The 24,929-nt window shown below is 27.7% G+C and overlaps 3 protein-coding genes across 5 annotated transcripts in view; 2 read left to right on the top strand and 1 right to left on the bottom strand.

Moving 5' to 3' along the window:
- The first annotated feature begins 1,079 nt into the window (after positions 1 to 1,079).
- Positions 1,080 to 5,458, top strand: LOC132931630 (pancreatic lipase-related protein 2-like). Its single transcript, XM_060997523.1, has 10 exons — positions 1,080 to 1,299; positions 1,391 to 1,513; positions 2,052 to 2,320; positions 2,459 to 2,699; positions 3,023 to 3,253; positions 3,632 to 3,802; positions 4,431 to 4,523; positions 4,599 to 4,713; positions 4,841 to 5,041; positions 5,145 to 5,458. Exons 1-10 carry the CDS (start codon positions 1,203 to 1,205, stop codon positions 5,239 to 5,241), a joined length of 1,638 nt encoding a protein of 545 aa, XP_060853506.1. The 5' UTR covers positions 1,080 to 1,202; the 3' UTR covers positions 5,242 to 5,458.
- A 504-nt stretch (positions 5,459 to 5,962) lies between these two features.
- LOC132931613 (rho GTPase-activating protein 100F-like) overlaps positions 5,963 to 24,929 on the top strand; it is a 35,320-nt gene continuing 16,353 nt past the window's right edge. For both annotated transcript variants that reach the window (XM_060997496.1, XM_060997512.1), the window contains exon 1: positions 5,963 to 6,282. In XM_060997496.1, the coding sequence (XP_060853479.1) occupies positions 6,211 to 6,282 (72 nt within the window). In that variant the 5' untranslated portion in view covers positions 5,963 to 6,210. The remainder of the gene's footprint in view (positions 6,283 to 24,929) is intronic.
- On the bottom strand, positions 21,408 to 24,212 carry LOC132917139 (palmitoyltransferase Hip14). 2 transcript variants are annotated; one of them, XM_060977735.1, is made up of 3 exons: positions 23,825 to 24,212; positions 22,411 to 23,744; positions 21,408 to 22,348 (listed from the first exon to the last, which is right to left on the bottom strand). In XM_060977735.1, the coding sequence occupies exons 2-3, from the start codon at positions 23,730 to 23,732 to the stop codon at positions 21,796 to 21,798; spliced, it is 1,875 nt and encodes a 624-aa protein (XP_060833718.1). In that variant the 5' UTR covers positions 23,733 to 23,744; positions 23,825 to 24,212; the 3' UTR covers positions 21,408 to 21,795. The 2 variants fall into 2 exon arrangements, with proteins under 2 accessions (XP_060833718.1, XP_060833719.1); XM_060977736.1 differs by having other exon boundaries at positions 22,411 to 23,736.

The raw sequence follows: 24,929 nt of genomic DNA, 5'->3' as shown, positions 1-24,929 counted from the left end.
CTTGTTAGTAGATACTTCTTACGCTTTATGGTATATTATAAACTACAATAAATAATAATGACAAGTAAATAGGTACGTCTAACTTATTCATGCCATTTTCGTATACCTATTCAAAATATTCAGAACATATTTAAAAAAATTATAGAACCAGCTGTAATATTTTAAACAATTTTGTATATTAATATTGGTAAGAAGTAATAATGCCAATGTCGTATGTTTTAAATTATATACGATTGTCTAACCTCTATGTTTATTGATAAATGATAATGTACCTATATATATATCACTACATCAGTAACTTTATACGTGCAAGAATGAGATGATTTAATGATTAAGATGTACATCTGCCTATGTTTAAAGATATTAAAGCAAATAGCTGATTTATACATAAAGGTCATCACTTTATAGGTCTCAAAAATATATCTGTAATTAATATAGTCTTTCCATAGTCCATCTCAATTTACTAATTGCTTAAAAATATTTGTTTTTGTATCATTTGATTTATTTAATAGTATATTCTACAAATAGTGTTATAATTGCGAATTTGTAAGTTTTAAAACTGATTTTAATCAATATATTTTTATATAATTATTATTTTTAATCTTTCAATAAAGTATAATTTATTTTATGAAACCATTAAACATTTGTTGAAATATACAACTACTGCGTGTTATTAAAATTGCTGTATATTTTGGCGTTAATGTCACGCATAAATATTATATAGTATATTTTTTAACGGTCTATTGTTATGGATTTATGATATTATATATCAACGTATATTACCTGCAGTGAAGTATGAAATTTTTTTTTTTTTATATAAAAACTACTTGAAAATCAAAAAATATGTACTTAGTGTAATTTATACACGTGTGCGTGTACTGTAATATAATAATCTGGTACATAACCAGCTGTCAGCATGTAAATTCTATGTAACTGTAAAGGTACCTTCCTACCTACCTACCTATCACTTGGTTATAATATTATAGAGTTTACCTTCAACAGAGTGAAAGTAAAAACATATATATAATAACAAGGAACAATAATAATATAATGGTTAACACACTTGACACTATAGTATTATATAATCTAGTGAACCTTATAGCGTTATAGTTTTATCAGTGTTGATTTTTTAAACAGTCATGTTAGATTCGCGCTTTGAGAACATCGAACCTCATAAACATCTTATATTATAAAACCATAACATGCATACTAAACATTATGGCAGGACCATTTTTACTATATCCATCGCAGCTTATTTGGTTTTAAACCAGGTGGATCTAATTAAAGCAGCGTCCGAAGGTAAACGCTAATTACATCACTGATTTTTTTATTTTTTAATTATTGTGTTAATTTCATTTTCATTTTTTTTTCAATAAAACGCGTTAAATAGTTTCTAATTATGATTTTTGGCCGTCAAATATATTGGGTAAGCGTGCGATGCAATTGGTCAGGGATCATTTGTCCAGGAGACAAGAGAGAAAAAAGTCGAGATCTTCAAAACAAATTTGCTACGGTAAGATATGAACTTAAAATTTTTAAAGACCTGAAGACCATTTTAATTTTTAATGACTTGTTTGACTATTCCATACAATACTTATATATTTTGTAATTTTTATATATAATATATGATATTCCTAAACTGTGGCTGGCTTAAGTTTTAATAAAAAAACCAACTTACGTCAGACATCGTAACACAAGGACTGGCGATCATTTTTTACCAAAACGACAAAAATTTAAAACCTGAGCAACGGCGTTTGCAAAAAAGTAACTGTCGCGAAACACACGTATACGTATATATAACCACACGTGCACTGCACGTATACTTTTGTGACGACTTTACGAGCAAAAGCACTATTAACTTGTCGGCTTAAAATAACTGCAACATCGCCGAATTATTATTCATCTCGTACGAACCGACTGACGATACGTGCAACGCATATATTACGAATATCGCACGCTATACATCACATATTATATGACTTGCGATGGGTTTTTTATTTTGTTGGTTTTTTTTTGTTTTTGTACGATACGTCAACAATATAACGTTGCAGACATGGTCGGATGTTTTCCTATACCCCGGTCCAGTTATTCACCGCTCATGAAATCACCCCAATCGCCAGACACGGTTGACACGAAATTCTTGGTGATGACCCGACAGAATCGCAGCGATCTGATTTTGGTCAAGTACGGCGATCGGCACGTTTCGATGAACAACTCCAATTTCAAGCCCGAACGGCCGACCAAGATCATCATCCACGGGTTCAAAGGCAGCGGACACGACAAGGTAGCAAAACTCCTGGGCAACGCGCTCCTAGACCTGGTTAGTCTTTAGACATATTATGATATACTTATACATACCTATATGATTATACAGAAACACGATGCGATTATAGGTCAATGATTTTTCATAAAAATTAAAAACAATATTTTTTTTATTTATAAACACGTTGCACTGCAGGAAGACGCGAACGTGATTTTCGTGGACTGGGAAAAGGGGGCCGCTGGCCCGGGTTACGCACTTGCAGCCGCCAATACGCAGTTGATCGGACGTCAACTGGCAATATTGATTACGGACATGGTGGCGTTGAACGGTGACCCGGCCATGATTCACATGATTGGGTTCAGTCTCGGCGCCCATGTGGCCGGTTTCGCGGGAAAGGCGTTGAAGCTGCTCGACATACGCGTTGGCAGGATTACAGGTAATTTCGAGGGTCTCGAGTACACCTAGTACATTAGTATCCAGATTTCCAACGATCAAATTTGAATGTATCGATACTTTTCGGTTCAATTTTATCGAGCGCTCAAGACATATATTTGATAAGTGCGATGTATACCAACAAAACATACCGATCTGTAGGTATGAAATTCGTACTCGCGCGGGTACGTATTAACTGCGTATCGATATTACGTATCAAATTTTTCTTTTTTGAAAATCTCGCTTATATTTTATTAGCTTGTAAGCGATTTGGTGTGTTTCATGCATGTAATATATATAAAAAAACTATGTCGTTATATGCTGCAGGTCTGGATCCCGCATCCCCGTTGTTCAGGCAAATGTTGTCGGCCTCGCTGCTGTCACTGGGCGCAGACGACGCCGCGTTCGTCGATGTAGTGCACACAGACGGTGCTAGGATATGGTCCGAGGGGTTTGGCCTGTTCAACCCGATCGGTGACGTCGACTACTTCCCGAACGGTGGTCTCGACCAACCGGGTTGTGAACAAGTCCGTGGTTCTGTAATCGTAAGCCGGTTCGGTAAGTCATATAAAAATATATAGATTACATATATTATTTAGATCAAATAACGCGATTCCAATTCATGTGCGATGCATTTTAAACAAGCGTGATGTTCTTTTTTTACGAATTTATAAATGCAGTTTTTCAAAAACATTTTGTAATCTAATAAAATAAACGTGACCAGATTATTTTTTATGAAAATGTTTACTTATACGTATGAAAACTATCTATTTAAACATTAGGTTTTCGTCTGCAAAAGCATTTTACATTTTTTGATAAGAAGAGTAAAGTGGCGAGGTGGTTTTTTTTAGTATAAATCTAAAAATGCTAAATTGCTTACTGTTTATGTGTTTTGTTAATGCGTACATATATTTAAACATACATATATTATTATAGAGGGCACGATGAACTCGAGCGTGGTATGCAATCATCTCCGGGCGTTACAATTCTTCCTGGAAAGTCTCAAAGCTGTGTCAGATCCCGACGCATGTCAGTTTACCGCATTTCCCTGCCCAACCGGGTGGTCAATGTTTCAAAAGGGCGAGTGCTTCCCTACAAATTGCACAGGTACCTAACCTATTATGAAATATTTATTATATGACCCATCACCACAAATAATATAATGTAATATGCATATAACTACATATAACTAATACGCACATAACTACAACATTTGCGCTCGACGTATTCACATTTATTCGTATACCCGACAGATATGTCATGACAATTCGTTGGTAATTTTGAAAATTATTCTTTTGTTTACGGAAAAAAATACTAGTCCTTTTGCGATGAAATGTTGAAAATAAAGACCTCCTCCTCTCTCATGAAATCTAGATCTGTATATGAACATTACGTATTAACTAAACTGATACCTATACTATTATTTTACTCGCTCATACTAAGTCTTTGTGAAGTTTCGTTTTCGAAGTTCAGTGTACCTATTCGACATTGCATTTTATAAGTTTTATTTTACGTTGTTTTAATTTACTTAGTATGAACCGAAGAAAATATTGATTTAAGGATATGTTACTATCAACTGATAAATACAAAATTAATAGACAATATAGTTATTTAAAATAGTGATCAAATTATAATTTATTAATATTAATACAATATACTAATGACAAGTAGTATATCAAATTGTATGCATTATTATTTATGATTGTGTCATAAACATTCTACCACTTTTTCGTAGATTCGAATTGTGTAACAATGGGTTTTGCGGCATCTCAATCAAAACTCCGTGGTCCGCTGTATTTGACAACTAGAGATTCTAGTCCATTTTGTGGTAAGGGATGTTATTTGTTGATTTCGTACTGATAATAATTAATAAATTATGTTTATATTATATATTTCATTCTAGGGAGACAGCTCAAAGCATCTGTTTTACTATCCCCCAAAACATCTAAACTTCGAGGCTACTTGCAAATATCGTTAGAAGATGGTGATAATACGGCAAACTTTAAGCTCCGAACAAAGTAATAATTGATATTATATATTAGTAGTTTTTATGATTCATGACGATTTGTGTAGAAAATTAACTAAATATCATTTTTTAGCGTATTACTTAATACTTATACCTATATTGAATTCATAATTTTCCAGGCATATGGATTATATTTCGGGTGGACTTCTAGCTGAAGGACTTTCTGTAGCTAGATATGAAAAATCTGTGCAAAAACATTTAAATATTGAATTGAGTTTCCAATCATTAGCTTATCAAACTGAAAACGAAAAATATGGGCTTAGTACTATTATCGATGTGGTTGTGGACAAAATATCTATTTTCGACACCGAAGGAAACGTGTAAGTACCCATCTATGTATATATAATTTATAAGTGCTAATCAAAGTAAAGTCTTCCACTCCTATAGAAGTTACCTATAGTAGAAATTATCTTGTTTTTTCAGATGGTCTAATTGTACAGAGAATTCGAATTTAATCCACGTGGACGGAACAACAATATACGCCCAAACCTATTCTCTTTCATTATTTGCTGCTTGTTAGTTAGTCGAGATGACTGAGAACGGTAAATTTTTTTTTTATTTATTAATTATATCTACTTAACGGACGACTGAAATTGTTACATATACCTGATATATATAATATTATTATAATACTAAAAATGTATAATATAATAATTATGAATTTGTGAACTATATAATTCTAATTTAAAAGCGAAATGATTTTATATACTTTATAAATAAATGCATTTATAATATTATACCGCCATTTGTTTTCAATATTAAACGCTTACGATTTTTGCTGTAGACCACAAAACGAGATTATTCAATGAGCCTTAAAACCGTCAATATAACAGAAAGTACAATATAGTTATTGTAGTTAAGTAGGTATTTGGTGAACTAAGAGGATAGAAATATATATAACATAATGAGTGTATAAATATTAAAAATGTCTTGGTCGTATAAAATATACAAGTACAAGTATATAAGAGTAACCCACGTGGGAGAATCGTGCGTATTGGCATCGCTATATATTAATATAATATACATCTGTTGTATTTTTGTATACATATTTCATTATATACATAGAGTACATACACAGCGACTGATGACTGGTATTTTTCTTTTTATTATATTCTCACCCCCTCGACGCAAATCCACGGAGGGTGCAAAGCGGTTTTGTACGGTTATCGATCGGGCCATCCGGCGCGCGCCAGCGCTTTTCGCTCCAGATTAGTCAGTATGCCACGATGACCATAATTATTGTGTTCTCGGCGCTGTAAACACAACACGCGTGTTTTTATCAGGGTTCGGCGAAGGATATTTTCGCACGAGAAATATTATTATACGTATGCAGGACAGGTACCTATATACATCACACGCATTACGTGCAAAGTGATAACATACTATGCACCAATAGAAGCGTACTTCTTTCGAAAGGGGCATGTCGTGTTTCGTGTTCGGAAGACCGGATGCTCCGGGTGCCTGAATCTCTCGGTGGCATTATGGCAAAATGGTAACGACCAGAATAGCATCAACGAACAAACGATCGTCTGCTGCAATGCTCTGTTGCGCCCGAAAGAAGGTAAGTGTGAAAATGATTATATCGAGAACGATATTATACAAATAATTTAGTTTATTATACCTACCCATCGCATGTAGATCGGTTACAGACGTCAATCATTGCAGACTATAGTAAACTATGACGAAAATCGTAAATTAATATTAAATCTAAAATTTATCGTAATTCAATATTCATTAGGTAGTTATTACCTGTATAATATATACATATATATTGTAAATTATTTACAATATACGTCTTTTTCCCTCTCGCTCACTTTCTCATTCTCTATTTCTTTATATCTGTTGTACGAAAATTTATATTTTCTTTTTAATAATACCAATAAATATATTTATTAAATTAAAATATATATATATATATATATTATATATTCATATCTTAGGAAAAAATGTAAATGTTTGATATTTATTATCTTTTATAAATACGTGTTATAAAATATTGAATATTACACTTGATTGATTTTATGCTATATACAAGTAAAATATATAAGTAGTTTTCTTTTATATTTAAATTATTACTTCAGATATTATCACTGTATCAGTCTAACTAACTTTATTTTTAATACAAACAAGTTCTTTTAAATATTTTATAATTTAGGTTTAACAAAAGTATAACACACGTTTTTAAAAATAATTTCGGTAAGTACGATAAATATTTTTTTTATTTAAAAAATCCAGCAATAATCATAATTTAATTATATAATATTCATCCTAATGGTAGAAATCATATATACTCAATTATTATATTATGTATACATTATACACGAATATGATTAATAAAATAATGAATGTTTATTGTATAAGAAAATATATTATTACGATATAAAGACTATACAATATTAATATATTATAAATATGATAAATAGTTAAAACATTTACAAATTTCATATTTAATAATTACTTTTTACAATGAACAAGCCAAATTTAAATATTTTAATTTAATTAATAAAATATATTAAAAATACTGACATCGATTTAAATGTATTTACACGTGGTGTCACACTGATCGTAGAGTCGTAGTTATTTCGTATTTTATTATATTAGTTAAATATCGTATAAATTGAAGAATATATACATTATGAATGAATTTATACAACAATGGTACATTTATTCCACTTACACAATTGTAGGTGGCCAGGTAGCTAACAATGTTATAACTACTCGTAATGATAAAGCTTCGCAATATTGTTATATCTATTACTTATACTATTTTATGTCGAATACGGATAAATTTCAACACGAAAAGTGTGTATAAAAGCTACATAAACACGTCAAGTTATGATCATATCAATTACAATTTTAGTAACCTTCTGAAGCACTAAGTATACATTTTTGTTTATTAGAGTTATCTTATACTTTTATTGCCAATATGAACGAATTTTATTGTTGCCTTTGATATTATTACAGCAATCTTGAATTATATTGACATTGTATAGTATTATATTATATGGCATTGCCAACTACAAATAATCCTACTTAGATTATTTATTTTTGTATAGGAGACATGAGTTGTATTTCGTTGAATTAAATACATAGCTAATGCCGTGATGATATAATATTTATAATTTTAATAAGATTTTTTAAGTTGTAAATTTATAACTAAATAAATATTTAAGACACAAAATTTAACTTCCTTAATTTTTTTAAGATACAACTTAAATAACTTTTCATGTACATATATATATATATATATATATATATATATATATATATATATATGTGTGTGTGTGTATTCAAGGTACTAGATACATACAAGATTGTGTATTGTACATAATTAATATAGTAACAATCATAATAGATATTATTAAATAACCAGTAAAAAATATTTATACTAATTAAATTAATATTATTGTATGAGATAATATTTTATTATGCTATTGTGCATATGTATCAAATTATGTTTAATATATAAAATAGTAATGTACCCAAAGAGGTTGATGAGACTGTCCCCTCCCCTGAAATTTAAGTACAATGTAAAAATGATTTTATCAATATTTGGACTATGTCACTGCATATGTTTAGAATGGAGGGTGGCTAAGGGGGCTAAAGCCACCTCAGAATGTTGTATATATATACAATAAATGCCGATTATATCTTGGTCAAATAAGTTTTCACCATGTTCTGATCATGCATTCTATTTTAATGATAAAAGTGCATATAAATATAAAATATTAATTTTTAAATAAGTACTTACAATTTTTAACGATGTTTAGTATATTTAATAATGTTCTTTAATAATTTACTATAATATACTATTTATTAAATCAATCGTTACTTCATATTGAAAGGTACTTAACTAATATTAATATTAATAATATTACTATATTAGGCGTTTAAACTTAATATTATAATAATTTCCAATTAAATTTTTTTTTTTTTAATATTTAATTCAAATATAAAATATGCAATATGATTTATTTACATTAAACTTTAAATTATGTTTTTTAGTCCTTTTTATATTTTGTTCCTTTAAATTTTTTTTTAGTTACATTTTTATAATATAATATAATGTTTACTCGAATCATTATAAACTTTGGCCCCTTCTCTCACCATGTAAATTCATCATGTTATGCCCATGTGTCACTATACAATATACATTTATATTTTTTACGTATAATTGATAATAAACTATCTGATAACTAACAGGAAAAATTCAAAAATATATTATTTAGTAGCGTTAATAGTTAATAGTGTTTTTTAATGAAAACGTAAATGGATTTCCTAATTAACTGATATCTGTTTGGATATAATAAATTTCCATCAGAAATAGGTACACAACACTCAGAGTTTATATATGCGCGTAAGACCGTGAGTACTCGAATGCGAAAAGGGTATATTAACTCCCCAAAGTTTTAAATTATAAATATATCCTGTCCCTTTTCCCATTTAGAACAATTTTTAATTCTTAAATTTATTTTATTTTGATTACAACTTATTTATCATATGTATAATTGAACATCACAAAACATGGTAAATAATGTTAATTTTAAAATGTACCGTAAATATGAAACTAATTGCAGTATTATACATATTATAGAAAATGTTATATTATTTATTACTTTATTAGTTATTTGACCATTTTACATATATTTACTGTCGTATACCGACTACTGAGGATATAAATTATTCCTTTGGATTAAAATGCAATTATAATTTATATTATCATAAACGATTTAAAACTGACCTAAAGTATACTGTAGTTGACATTATAAAAATAATAATGACGGTTTCATAATCTGTTTGCGTGGAGTTCATTTTCGGTGAGCATTAACAAAACATAGATATAACAAAAATAATATGTTGAATTTTGGTTTGTATTTGATGTATTTTATTTGCTTATGGTGTTTTAAAACATTTATAGGATTTTTAATAACATTTTATACACTTAAACGTAAACAGTATCGTACAGCTATGGTCAGAGTGAACCGAGTGGGTTGTAGTCCTCTCAGAAATTTTAAGAAAATTTAAAAATTTAAAATGCTTTCTACAATATTCTGTGTAAGTACTTATTATGTAACAATTTATTAAATTTGTAATTTGTATAAAAGTTACTGCAAAGGTCTAATTATTTACATTTAATAAAGTTTATTAAGAGACAAAAAGTATTTCAATGTTGTTCGTGATACAATATTATTATAGGTACTACACATTTGTTGCATCAAAAAAAATCGTAAAAATTCACTTTTTAAATATAGGCTAGCTAAAGAACTGTTTTAATTCCATATTTAAATTGTTTAATATTCCCATTAAAATAACGTTTTATACCTTATACAGACATCATAACAATATGTATTTTTGTCTTAAACTATTGATAACTTATTTTCATGCCTAAAACTAGATGTTCAATTTTTTGAAAATGATTTAAATATTTAAATGTACAATTGTCAATTTCATAAACATTTAAAACAAATAATAAAACTTTTTTCATTTATCATTTTATAATAGAATAATAAATAACTAATAAATATTAAAAATGTATACTTATAAATTATAATAATTGTAAGTAATGTTATAAACTGCAGTACCATTATATACATCAACAGTCAGACATGTACATATTTTATGTTTTATTTAAATAAACAATGGGAAGAACAATTATAAAGTAGAAACTGGGGTGGAATTCTGCAGCCTAAGACCATTCAAAACGTACAAAGAGAGAACCTAACTCCTTATAAATATACTTAAGTAGTCATTGGTCATTATTATTAATAATAAATATAAATATAATAATATAATACGATTTTACATGGCGTTTAAGGTAATAAGGTTAAGGGGGCTGTAAACGATGCAAAAAATCACGTAAAACAGGCCATAAGCTAGACAAAACTGTGGGACTTTGGGCTTGACGGATTTTAATTTTGAAAACAAATTTTAAATCTTCAAAACCTAAACTAAAGCTTGATCGAAGGAATTTCTATTATTACAAAAATTAATGGTGTAATTAAATACATAAAATACATAAATTATTGTTTTCTTAAATTGTCAATATCTTATTGCTTGATTATCGTAATCGTACAGAGTGGCCTTTATAAAGTATTTTAAAATATCTGTCCCATCTAAAATTATGGACAATTTCCATCTATATGAGAATAAAACAGTACACTTAGATTTTATAGGTTTGTCCCCTAAAAAAAGTATTTTTGAAAATATCAAATGACCTGAGATGAACATATAATATATAACCTGACTTAACCCGGGTGGGTAAATGGTCATTTTAAACACTGACCGAACATTGTACGAGTATACAATACCTGAGTTTTTCAAGCTATGTAGATAATTATTTACATAGACTAGACATTTTATACAATACAGTAACTTAATAATAATAAAAATATTAGGTTTAAATATAATACTATTATTTTATTTTACACTTATTTGATTAACATTGAAAAATTATTATTATTTTTTTTAATAATAATGTTAATAAAGGTATTATATTAACTTATTTTTTTTTTGGCACGTATTGCCATTAGGTATAAAATTTGGAGATGCACAATATGCCAGCAGTTTTTCACTTGTATCTCTTTGTTTCACATTTTTTACCACATCTTTATAGCCTTGGCCTTCTGGGTTGGAAAACAGTCTAGCTACTTTTCTATGTGACAACTGAATGTCGGATACATCATAAAAACTAACAAATTGTTCCTTCTAAATTGTAAACTGATTTCTACTATAGTAATGTTGTAGTTTATTTTTGGTTGTACCTAATTTGTAATTTTTGTTTTCCATTGTAAACAAATGTTAATAATTTGTACATGAGTAAATAATTATGTTAATAACAATAGTATGATAAGGTAGTAAAATAAAATTTTACGTTTAGTAGGTACCTACGTATTATACACAATGACCGCGCCAGTTTTAGCATTGTATACAATGATCAGTCTATATGGAAAATAAATATTTATAGTTTACATTGCTCAAATATTACGTGCATTGTATACAATGCCCGGTCAATGTCTACAATGTTTACTTGGACCGTAACATATATATTATCTATACCCGTGATATATGCTCTTACTAAAGATGATTACATCTAGAAAATAAAATACTAATAATATTATGCTTTCTAATAAGGCAACTCCTCATTTTATGAGCTGCAGTAGCGCTATAGGGGTGTCTTGTCGTCTTGAATCACCTGGGGATAGCTGCTGACATTATTTGCATATAAATGTTTATATAATACTTCATAATCAATGCATACACAATCACAGACATCCAACTGACATCGGACTGACGATAGAAACACTGTAGAAGTGTAGACTGTAGAGTGTGTATACATGTAATATAATATATATAACAGGTATCGATTACTATATAGCGGCAAGTCCTCGTGACACATACAATTATGTATTATATTGTTTAAATATATACATTTATAAATACACCGGGTGATCCATTGAACGTCATAAACTTATTTTTCTTAAAAATGTTAAAAGTTTTTGAAAATAATTTTATTAAGTCATTAAAAAACAACATTTTTCTAAAACAATATATTTTTACTATTTTTATTGCTAAAGGTAATTAAAAAAAAAATTATTATTATAATAACAAAGCATTTTAAATTTAATATTCAAAAACAAAATATTTTTTGAAATACTTCAATACATAAAAATATTATTTTTGACGAGTATTTTATAAATTATAAACATTTAAAGTATAAATGAGCAAATTGGAGTGGTTACTGCAGAGATAACTCGCAAAATGTTGGACAACTTCTCAAAAACTCAGCTTATCAAATTTTTAAATATTTATAACTAATAAGCTCTAAAATTTGATTTTTATAGATCGATACACTCCGAATAATATTCTGCTTAGGATTATTAAACTAAATAAGTTGTTTTATAATGATTTAAAATTTTTGTAAAAGAAATATTTTTAAAAACATTAGTATTTTCTGAAATAATGAGTGTCTTACGACTCTTACGTTTAATGGATCACCTCGTATATATATATAAATTATTATGTCTCTGATTTAACGACCCCGAATGTGACTTTACACACACCACCGCTCTATTATATATAATATTATGTGACCTAACCTCGTCCCAGGCATATTATTTCAGTTCGATATATATAATTATGTTGTACCACATTGCCAACTAATCACCCTTATTCGGTTACTCATAATATATATATATAAATACATATACGTATTGTATTATATTTTCCAATATACATAATATAATATGTTACTTGTTACATAATACGCTCCAGCTATACCTATTATATAAATCGAATAATGTTTTTGTATACCTACCTACCGCTATAATATTGTATGAGAATTCGTTTGCTGTAATTAAAGGTTTAATATTATTACAATTATTTTCTTGAGTTATAATATGCTTTAAACAAACATATGTGTTGTAATGTCGGCTAATACCGATATGGTAACCATGTGTATATATATATATATATACAAATAATTAATGTTATTCACGGTTTTAATTTTTTTTCTTAAATATTTGTCTCCGAGCTTTGATTTTAAAATAATACGGTCTGCTAGCTGATTAAACGCATCAACTTAAATATGCATGTATATTGTACAAATATATATTATTATGCAAATGAACATTGAATAGCGAAAACACACGCACACACGCACATACACACATATATATATTTATATATTATTATGAATCGTAGTCGTTATTATGAAACATTATTAATGTATACTTTATACAAAAAGAAATATTATAACTTAAAGCTATAACGTAATTTCCAACAGACGATGCGCCGACGTCGTGGTCGTTATGGTGAAAAAATGTTTCTTATTTTTTCGCGGGGATACATTAAAGGTCATAGTAAAAAAATAACGCCGAAAAAGGCAACTACCAGCAGATTCTCTCTAAGGTTTTATGTTATTTATGTACATATCATCTATCTATATACATAACGTCTCGGACGGGTGGACGGTATTTTACACTCGCGCCGTTTTCGAGCGTGGGATACCCGTGCGATACAATTTTAAAGCAAAATCGATAATAAAAAAAAGAAAGCATTTTCATATATTTCAACCCTGCTGGACTCTAAAACTGTTTTTATCTGCGTGGCAATCATAACAACAGTGTACAAGAACTTGTTTAAAATTTAAGCATTTTAAGCACATAAATGCATCTAATATTATCATATTATTTTAAATAGGTATCGTACGACGTACACAACACTTGTCTTGTATAATAATATAATATATTATCAGCAAGCGAGTCTTTTCAAATTTTCACATTTGTATATGCATGAAGAATACATAAGATTATAAATTATATATATATTATAATGTATAAACGAATAATTTTCTCTTTGCCATATCGATTTGTCCGTCACTTTTAAAAATGATATACTCGGTCACATGTGTGAGCATTGTGCAAGTATAATATACTAGGATATTGCTTGCACATAGAAATAGCGTTGCATATAAAATGATATTTGTTGACATAAGAAAGGGGATTGGCAACGATTTCAACGAGGAAGAGAGAAAAAATCGTTTTTTTATTGCGTCGGCCAAGAAATATTTATTTTGTACGCCTCTTCCAAACACTATATTATAGATATAATATAAGATATAGGGTAATTCACCCAGCTTATCCCTTTTTTTCCCCTTAATAATGATTTTTTTTCAAATTCTGATTTTTGATATTTTTAAATACCTATACTTAAAAAATATATTTTAAAATACTTAAAATTTATTACATCGTTCTGTAGCATTTTGTAATGATATAAACATTGTTTTCAAACGAAAACTAACTTTTTTTTTGAAAATTGTTAAGCAAATAACTTTTTTAAATTTTAATGTATCTATTTGAATTAAATGTTGAATGAGTATTTTCTGAGATATTAAAATAAATATAATATATATATATATATATATAATGTTAATAAAACAAAAATCAATGATTTAACAAAAAAAAAAATACAATATAAATTTAATGTATGTAATATTTAATATAGTACTTATTAGTTATTATAATCAAACAATTTTTTTAATTATAAAATGTCGATCAATTAATATTAATTTCTGTAATTTTTAAATTATCATAGCCCCCCGGCCCCCATGTTCCAAAATTGTTTTTCATAGATCTATTATCATGTACTTTATTACTTATTAGTACCTATACCTACACAAAATTAACTAACTTAAAAAATATTTGTCCGAATTTCGATTAAGATACGTTAAATTTTCCAAAAAAATCATTTATATATATATAGGTAAATTTTAAATTTAACCTAATCAAGTTCTAAAGTGTCGCCATTGGGTGGCTACTTCTATCATGTACCTATTGTACCTATGTCAAGCTTTATATATTTCCGCGTGCATACTTATTGCAATACTAATTACAGATTGTACGCTTTACAATAAAAATTAAAAAAAAATAATAATAATAATCAGAATTTGAAAAATGTTATTATTAAATAAAAATGGAGACGAGTTTACTTAGTGAATCACCCTGTACGCTCTTTTTTAGTCATTTAATTAACCTTATAAATATTAAATTATTTTAATACGTCAGAAAATAATGTCTGGTATATTATTTATTATGCGTTTATAATATATATGCATAGTCAATAATGTCCTCTCTAAAAGGTACTCGTGTCATTAAACATTTATACGAACCTACATCATTTGTTTGCTTATGATACCGTCGAAAATAGAAATACAGAATCCGTTACTGGTGTATCACATATTTAATACTTAAAAAAAATATATTTAACATCATATTAAACACAGTAATGGTGATGAGTATTGTATACTTACTTTAATGAAAAATAAATCTTCCCAAAAAGTATTTTATTTATATACGTGTATTTGTTTTTTTTTAAATGTTTTAATGGGGTTTAATATTATACTATAAGATATAGTGTAATACTATGATTATTGTTAAGCCTATAGTATACACAGTGAATAGTTAACTGCAGTCAATACTCGTTGTTTCGAAAACTATTAACTTTTTAATTTTTTACTTAGGTGTAGTTTTGTTAAGTATTTAAGATGTTACTTATCCAGTGCTCGAATTGGGGAGTGCGTGGAGGGACGGAGCTCCCCTATTATTTATTTTTTTTTGCGTACCCCAACTATATTTTTCACAGGAACGGGGAGGACAGCACAAACTTATGTCCATGGTAAACAAAACCAGTAACCACCCCGAAATAATACGATGTTTTAGTCTTTAATTATCTATAGTAAAAAATGGTATACCACCTATAAAATAATATTGATAATTATATATTTTGATATAATCGAGATTATGCTCATAAAATATTTTTTAGTTTTTTTAGATTCTGAATAGAGTGATAAATGTATTGATTTTAGTAATTTATAATAATGTGTTTTTTGTGTGTATATGTACTCTGTAATTTGTATACAAAATAAGTTGTAAAAAAAATTCTTCAATTTTTAAATTGATAATGGTTTCGGATACCAAATTTTATCTAATTTAAACTTTTAACAAGTTGACGTTCAAAATTCTTAGTATTTTTCAAAATAACCAAGAAAAAATTAAGAAAAACCGATAATTTTTACTCAAATCCAGTTTTCATGAAATCGTTTTTGGTGTTACTCGATAGATATTTACCGAATATTTCTATTATATTTATTTTCTATGTATAATAACATTTTCAAAAAAAAATATTATTAAATAAATATAATTTTATACACACAATGGTATTTTCGACAAAAATTAATTCAAACTACTGTATTACTAGGTAATAGTAAAATGCTATACTTTACATATAATAACAATATAAAAACCATAATATAATTTTTATATTATAAAATATACTTTATGATATAAGGCTGATAAACCGTTTCACCTCAGAATCATTTTTTCTTGTATAATGATAAATCATTGAATTCAAATTAAACACATCCATCACTGCAGTGACTCTCTTGACATGTACCATACAACAGTTGTAGTACCCACTTGCTCACCTTTTAAATTTTGAGCGGAGCGATGAATGTATTGATTTTACAATGTTTTATTTTTTGTGTGTGTCCTTAAACACTTTTAAGTGCTGTAAAATGTATCGATTCTCAAAAATGGAAGCGATTTCTGGTAGAAAATTAGATTTAGTTGGTTCTTGAAACTTTTATTCTCTTCTAATTTGAAAATTTAATTCAATATTTCTAATAAGCAGTTCATACTTCATACTGAAACCATAACATCTAATAAATATTTATGACATTTTTGGTTTATTTTAAGATTTTATCTATTTATATAATATATTTTATACTATGAGTCTATGAACCTATTTTTACTATTTAATGATATTTACAGAAAGATGTTATGAAATTTTGAATTATATAAGTTGATATAATATATGCTATAAGTATATATTATTATTTTAATAATTAATTACAATATTTCCAGAAAAATTATATGACTAAATTAAAAACTAAAAATTCGTACACCTATATTTTAATAACATTTTGTTTGTTGCTATCTCCTGTTCGTTCAATACATAATAACTAGGTAATAAATAATAATTTATAAATAAATTGAATTTTTTAAACATTTATACCATTAATTTTAAATAATTAAAAATACTGTATCAATCTGTTCATATTTATTTTTCTCTAATATTTATCACATCTACCTACAAACTTTAAATTGTATAATTCTTTAAAATGTAACATTATGTAGTTATGCTTTATATAATATATTGTGTAGTTAAAAACGTGTGTTTTTACTCATTAAATATAATTTTATATAAATATTTAAAAGAGTCCCTAACAATTAAAATAATTTAATAATAACGAGTTACTGAGTATCTCCTTCGAGACAGTGTCAATGCCCAGTGGAATATGTCAATCACGTGTCAATCATGCAATGCTCGAGTATATAGGTACAATGTACATACTACATTATAATATTATATACATATCATTATGATTGTTTTGTTACCAAGACCTAAGTCCTTAGTCTTCAAGAGGTACATTTAGAATAATTTAAACTGTAACGAATAAAAATGGTTACAATGTTTTTGTTATTTTTAAATGTTGAGCTATACTAAGAATTATTTTTTGAGAGATAAGGACATTAAATATAAATATACGCCAATACACTATTTTAAATTTGACTAAAACGAATTTGTCATTTATAGATCACTGACCAGGTTACATTAGTAATAATTACATCGAGATCCATATTGCTCATCTATATATCAAACATTTCGGTATAAGAAATCAGTTTATATAAAATTCAAACTAAAATACCTATAGTATCAAATATTTAATAAATGCATTGATATTTATATGACTGTGGTTGTCAAACGTTATTGACATAAAATTATAAAAAAAAACCACATTAAAACACGATATACATAATTTTGTAAACAAAATAGTATGATTTTGTGGTACATAATAATTAATATATAGTAAACAGTAAACTATGAAATAGTTAAAAATTTAAAAAAATTAATTTACATTAATTCTTGTTTCATAGATATTGACAAATAAAATTTAATCTTTACATTACTAAATGGCTAATACCTGCTTACCTATAACATCGAGTAGGTAGCATAAAGTATTAAAGTATATGCTTAAGTTAAGTCATTAATTTTTTAATTGTTCAAGTTCAATAATAATTAAACTGTAATACATAAGTAAATAACATAGGTATTAAGTATGGTTTATACTTAGTTAATACTGTAATAGGTATATAATATACCTACTTTAATATTTATATATTTCTGTCTGGGATTCATTACATATAATACGGATATTATACATACCTACCTAGATAGGTTTAATACATAACACAAAATAAATATTTTGTGAATATAAAGGTATTAAAATTTTATACTATTACTCGAAAAAAAAAAGAAAGTAAATTTAACTGGATTCGTAATCAAAGCAACGCGTACCTACCTATATTCAGTTCGATCAGGCAGACAATTACCACGGTTTGGCTTCAGTTTAATATTGGTCCGTCTGGCCATCTATCCTATAATGTATATTACCTACTTATACATTCAGTATTCACGATTTACATCAACAGTTAAATTCAATTATATAATTTCCGGTTAATCTACAGAATTTATTTTAGCATACCTGAGTATATATATATATATATACAATATACACAAATATAATAGTGACATGTTTACATAACTAACATTTGTGAAGTTGTGTTTAATGATTTTGAAACCTTTTCTCGGTTTAAAACTAATTAGTAATATATAATAATGACTAAATACATTTTTTGAAATAATTGTACAATAAATAAATAATTAACTAATTAAGTATATATATTGTTAAAAGAAATCTCTAATCATAGAAGTATAGAGTAGGTTGATATCTATGTCGTTTTATATCAATTAAATATTTAATAAATTATATTAGGTAGGTATATTTTACCCTTATGCTAGGTTTTAAAATAGTTAAATGTCAATAGAATCAATAGATAGAATTTTAAGTAGTACTTTCTTACTATACCTAACTAGTTTTTGGTTTCTTGCGTGCCATTAAATTATAAAAATATTATATAAATAAAATAAAATGTAAAATAAATGTTTCGCGTGCCTAAAATGGTACGCGTGTCACGAATTTGCCATCTCTACCATAAAGTATTACGGCACAAAGTTTAAAAGTTATTGCCATTTGTGAGTTGTGATGTCTGTCTTTTTTCATAGGTACCTACTTTACAACAGTTTTTAAATAAATATTAACTTATAAATTAGATAAATAAAATAAATTTAGAATATAACAAATAATATGGAAGATTCTACCAATAATTCATTAACAGAAAATTTAAATCAATAACCAAGTGAAATAATAATTGAGCGTTGGACTCCAAGATTTTTATCAACTCTGAGTGTAGAGGAGGGTAAACGGTTTTGCCTTTTATACTGTAATGATATAAAAGAGAAGATGTATTCATTAATCAGTGCCCAGTGGGTTTGCTTAGATCTAGAGCTGAGTGATTGGTCGTTGATCGGCAGTGAAATGTTAAAAGAAAGGAGATTATTAGATTATTAGAAAAAATTCTCATAGGTACCTGATAATTTATAGTTTTATTATATCATCACTGCTTTAAATTTAAATTACCTATCCAGTACATATATTGACATAAGTATGTCATATGCCGGGTTGCATGAAAAATTTATTAATTTAATGGTTTAATAAAATTTAATGGACCAATCATGAGCCACTAAATCATGGTCCTCATTAACTTACTATCGATTTAATAAATGTTTAGTGATTGTTCATGCAATCTGACAATAGATGTTAATAATGTTCATTGGCAAAATTTTAATTTTAGTCATTATAACTTATAGGAAGTCTTGGAAGTTTATGTTCGAAATTTCAATAAATATATTATTAAAATTTTTAAAATATTTTTAGTACAAATAATAATATTAATAGAATGGAAAAAAATACAACAACTATCATTAATATTAATTATTGAATTTACTCTACAAGTAGATAGGTACTATATGCAGATATGCAGTTAGTATCATGAGAGAATTTTAAATAAAACTAACAATGGTTCTCGCCGTTTTCGGCTAACAAATAGATTATAACATCCACGTAGATAGTATACATCAATTTTAATAATTTTATATACTATAATTTATAACTATTCAATTTTAAAAAATCGGCGATCGTTTTTGCTGTATAGTAACTTAGGTATCGAGTGTACTTAGTTAATGAGATGTTCAGTGATGTTTTAAATTTGAATTTTTAAATTATTCTTAATTTACTTAATTATATATTTAGATAATTAATAGTATACACTGGCCAGTGGGTTAAACTAATATTTTCAAAAATAAATTACATATACTTAAATATTTATAATATTATTTCATGTTGTAGTTCTTGTTAATTTTTACTTTATAGACTATAGAGTATACCTAAGCCAATACCGATGTAGGCATTGTACCTGTGTGAATAGGTTCATGGTATAAAATATTCACAGTTTAATATTACCCTAATTATTTTTATAATTCAAAATTAACATACGTAATGATAAAAAGTTTCAAGTCCTCATAAACAATATTTTTGGAATTATAACAAAATAATATTTTGTCAAAATTTGTAAAGCATATAAAATATGGCGTATTTTGAGATTCTTATATTTCAGTAAAAAACTTACGAGGAACCTTCGATATTAATTTTTTAAGCTATTTAACTAAAAAAAAAAATGTATATTATAAAAATCGACAAAAAACTAAAAAATTTGGTAAAGTATCACAAAAAGGTGTAAAATATTTTAAAAAATTTAACAAATCTAGAAAACTTTAATACAAATATTTACTGAAAAATTTAAGTTACTATAGTTAATAATTATTGAAAACAAGCCACTATTCTATAAAAACGAATTCTTAATTATGTTATAAAATACTAATTTTATAAAAGAATATATTGAATAAAATTGTATTTCTTAACTTATTAGAATGTGATTCAAAATTATAGTATAAACATAGGTAGGTATGATTCATACCTACCTAACAATTTTTTGAATAAACAAATTTTGAAATGTATGAACTTCCAGGATAAAATTATTACTAATGATTAATGGCATTTACAGAAATCAATAATTTATACTTATATAGTAAATAAATAAGACTAATACAATTAATATACAATGATCGGTTCATATGCTAGCCACAAATTAACATTAAAAATACATAATGCAGGTAATAAGTTTCTTATAATTCTTTGTTATTTAAAGATACAAAATTATTTTCTACAGAACTATTCTCATTTACAATCACAGACAAAATTTCAAAACAATTAATATATAACCAACTAATTTTTATATTTAAGAATTAGTAAAATAAAAAATAAACTACATATTATTTTTAATTTAATCAGTTCTCATACATAATTGGGTTTAAAATACTATGAGTCTTACAAAATGTAACATATTAAATATTATAATAGTTATTGGAAACAAGCCAAATCACATAGAAAAAAATATATATACAATAAAAACCTTAATAATATTTAATTATTATTCCATGTTAACATTAGTATTAGTAGTTTGCAATTTATTGCTAATTGAAAATTTAATCATGATATTTAAACATATTCCAAATTGGATTTTACAGCAGAAAAATTCAATTCTACATCAGTAAATACTTGAAAATCATAATAATTAAACCAAACTTTCTCATTTAAAAATCTAAAACGAAGACAATGGCACTGGATAAAATCCAACAGGTTTTGACATTTACCACGATTATACGGGCTCTTATACCCCTTTCCATGTGGAATAAAGTGCTCGTAACGAGCAGCATTTATACGCTCATTAGTAGTCATACCGAGCCAAACAATTTGGTAGGTTTGACATCCTAACAGCATTGATACCCAAATTGAATGTAAAATAGCATTGATCATAATCCAACTGACCCATGAATCTAATATGAGAACTTCCCAAACAACATAAAATATATTATAATGAAATGTTTGTTCATTAAATTGGTTTGCCATATTTAGATATCTTATGCTTCCAAAAATAATAAAACTACATGCTACAAGTAGTGTTATAAGATATCCCATAAAGTGACGATGATTTGAAACACCAATGCAATTGCTCACCCAAGGACAATGATGATCAAACTTTGCTATACATCTGTTAACATAAACACAATAAAAATAAACAATCTATTCATAAAATTAATTTATTATTCTTACCTATTACAAATATTACAATGTTTTGATCTGATTGGCTTTTTAATCAAACATGTACTACAAAATACATCTGAACCAAATCCGGAACTTTCAGCCAGTTCAATGATGGCAGTATATTGATCATTTTTAGTGTTAGGTACATATCCTGGATTACCATTCCAACTGTACATAAAGTTGTACCATAATAATGACGTAGTAACAAAGAAACCAACTGAGCACCAGAAACTTATGACGGGTAATATCCAAAATATCCAAGTAACATACATCCAAAATTTTGTAGCAAAATAAACTGACACAGGCAGTGTTTTGGATACTGATGTATATGTACGGTTTAGTTTGTACATAATGAGATATCCAATAATCAAACAACATAATTTTGCTACATATATCATATGAGAGTCCAATATAAATCCAATCACATAAAATGCAATAGAAACAATTATAATAGACATAGTTTGCTCATTTAATTTTAGTAAAATATTCTTTGGTTTCATTTTATCATCAACAATTTTTAGTGTATTCAATCCTATCCACACTTCTGATCTTGACTCGTGAATTAAATTTAAAGCAGTACATCCTATTGAGTTTCTAATTGTCAATGGTGATCCTCTCATGACTAGAATACTAATGGCTGTTGGATTCCGACTAATCAGAGCCCAATGAAGTGGAGTGTTCCTATGCACATCATCTTGTATGGACATAGAAGCACCAAGGGTTATTAAAAGTTTAGTTGGATCAAGTCCTAATGATTTATAAGAACTCCACATGAGAGCAGTCATTCCATTTTTATCTCGCAAATTTACATCTACACCTTTGGCAATTAAATAAGCTACAATTGCTGTGAAACCAAGGTGTGCAGCAATATGCAAACAAGTGCGACCTTCGACATCATAAAAACACGGATCTGCTCCTTTACTCATCAATAATACCACAGCAGATAAATGTCCTTGTCTAGTTGCCCAATGTAATGGAGTTGCTCTTAGGTCCCCTCCAACAGGGTCAACAGCAGCGCCTTTAGAAATATAATATTTAATTAAATCAACTTTATTGTTGATTGCAGCCCAATGTAGGAGATAAATATTTTGAGGATCTGGTTTGTTTACATCATAACCACTTTCAATTACTTCTCTACATCGGTTCAACAACCCGTACTGAGTAGCTTTGACGATATCGAAATTTTTTGCTTCGTCGTCTGGAATATTTGGTTTTCGAGCATTTGTTACTTTTTTGGTGAACACTGGTACAGTGTCTACAGTGCTTTTTGCCGATGATATGGCACCACAGCCGTCCTGTATTAAACTGAAGTGACCACATGACGAATGCATTATTCTGTAAAACTGCAATTGTCAAGGAACAGTGAAACTTGTGCAGACCAGACGCTAGGAATATGTACGATTCGATTTTCGGGTACACTTACCTAGCGGTCTATATCATTGGTACATATTGAATGACCGTGATCCAAGTACTTGGAATGTCAGGCGTCAATTCCGAATTATAGTGCTACATGTATTACACGGTTATCATCTATTCGTTTATTTAAGTACGCATTAATAGAAGGTTTATTGTGCACACGTGAAGTTCGATATCGAAACAACTAAGAAGATGACGAGACACCACTGATAATTATTATTAAATATTTTACTCCGTACGAGATACGCCCGAGTAATAACTTACTAATGAGTAATAACTTCAACAAAAAATAATCCGAGCGGACTCAACAGTCAACCACTCAACTGAACGAATGCCGAGAGGTTTTTGAACGTACGCAGGCTGCGGCCTGCGAGACTGATAGTGATTTGTTGTTGTGTTGATAAGACGGACTACGGCACACTAGTACCGCGGTTAATATTGAGAGGGCGTGCGTGCATGCGTTTACCGTCTATATCGATCGTGACGTAGCACTGACCCAATTTCGGAAGCGCGGCATTTTTCGTATCCATCACAAACGCAAGCCACCCCTTATAACACTTGACAAAACGTAGTTCCACACATGGGCACTGTGCACGTGTAGCAGTAGTATAAGTAGTAGTAGTAGTAGCTGTTATAGTAGCAGCACAGCACAGAATAAATAATAACACCATTTATTCTATGGTAGCAATAATAATGCCGCAACTACCGACACCATCCTCACCCCCCCCCCCACCAGTCGCCACACATTAGTCGTACTGAGCCGATCGGTTTTATTTTTTATAAAATACATATATTATTATTATTTAATGTACAAACATATTTTGTACCGAGTCTGACTGTGTTTTTGACACCTACCAAACTGATTACTTAAAAATCATATTTTGAATATTATGTTTATACCTCCTCCGATGAATATACGAATATACTTATCTACCTTAGTCGTGGCATTCAATATTACTAAGTACTTTAAAAATAGTACAGTGGTCATAAATAGTAGCAATAATAGTAGTAGTAAATATGAGAAATAAATTAATATTGCTATGACAAATTAAGTTTTTTAATTAATAAGTTAAAATAATATCTTGTAGGTACATCGCAATTCATTTATGTGT

This window comes from Rhopalosiphum padi, chromosome 1, assembly GCF_020882245.1.
Source record: "Rhopalosiphum padi isolate XX-2018 chromosome 1, ASM2088224v1, whole genome shotgun sequence".
Classification (NCBI taxonomy): Eukaryota; Metazoa; Arthropoda; class Insecta; order Hemiptera; family Aphididae; genus Rhopalosiphum; species Rhopalosiphum padi.
Note: the sequence above shows the minus strand (reverse complement) of the source record. Positions and strands in the feature narration are given on the sequence as shown.

Excerpts from the sequence above, each read along its gene's own strand:
- LOC132931630 (XM_060997523.1), top strand. The coding sequence starts at position 1,203 with ATGCATACTAAACATTATGGCAGGACCATTTTTACTATATCCATCGCA. Across the intron at positions 1,514-2,051 it reads TTCAAAACAAATTTGCTACG|ACATGGTCGGATGTTTTCCT; the intron begins GTAAGATATGAA and ends ATAACGTTGCAG. Across the intron at positions 2,700-3,022 it reads ACGCGTTGGCAGGATTACAG|GTCTGGATCCCGCATCCCCG; the intron begins GTAATTTCGAGG and ends TATATGCTGCAG.
- LOC132917139 (XM_060977735.1), bottom strand. The coding sequence starts at position 23,732 with ATGCATTCGTCATGTGGTCACTTCAGTTTAATACAGGACGGCTGTGGT. Across the intron at positions 22,349-22,410 it reads CATTGTAATATTTGTAATAG|ATGTATAGCAAAGTTTGATC; the intron begins GTAAGAATAATA and ends TTATGTTAACAG.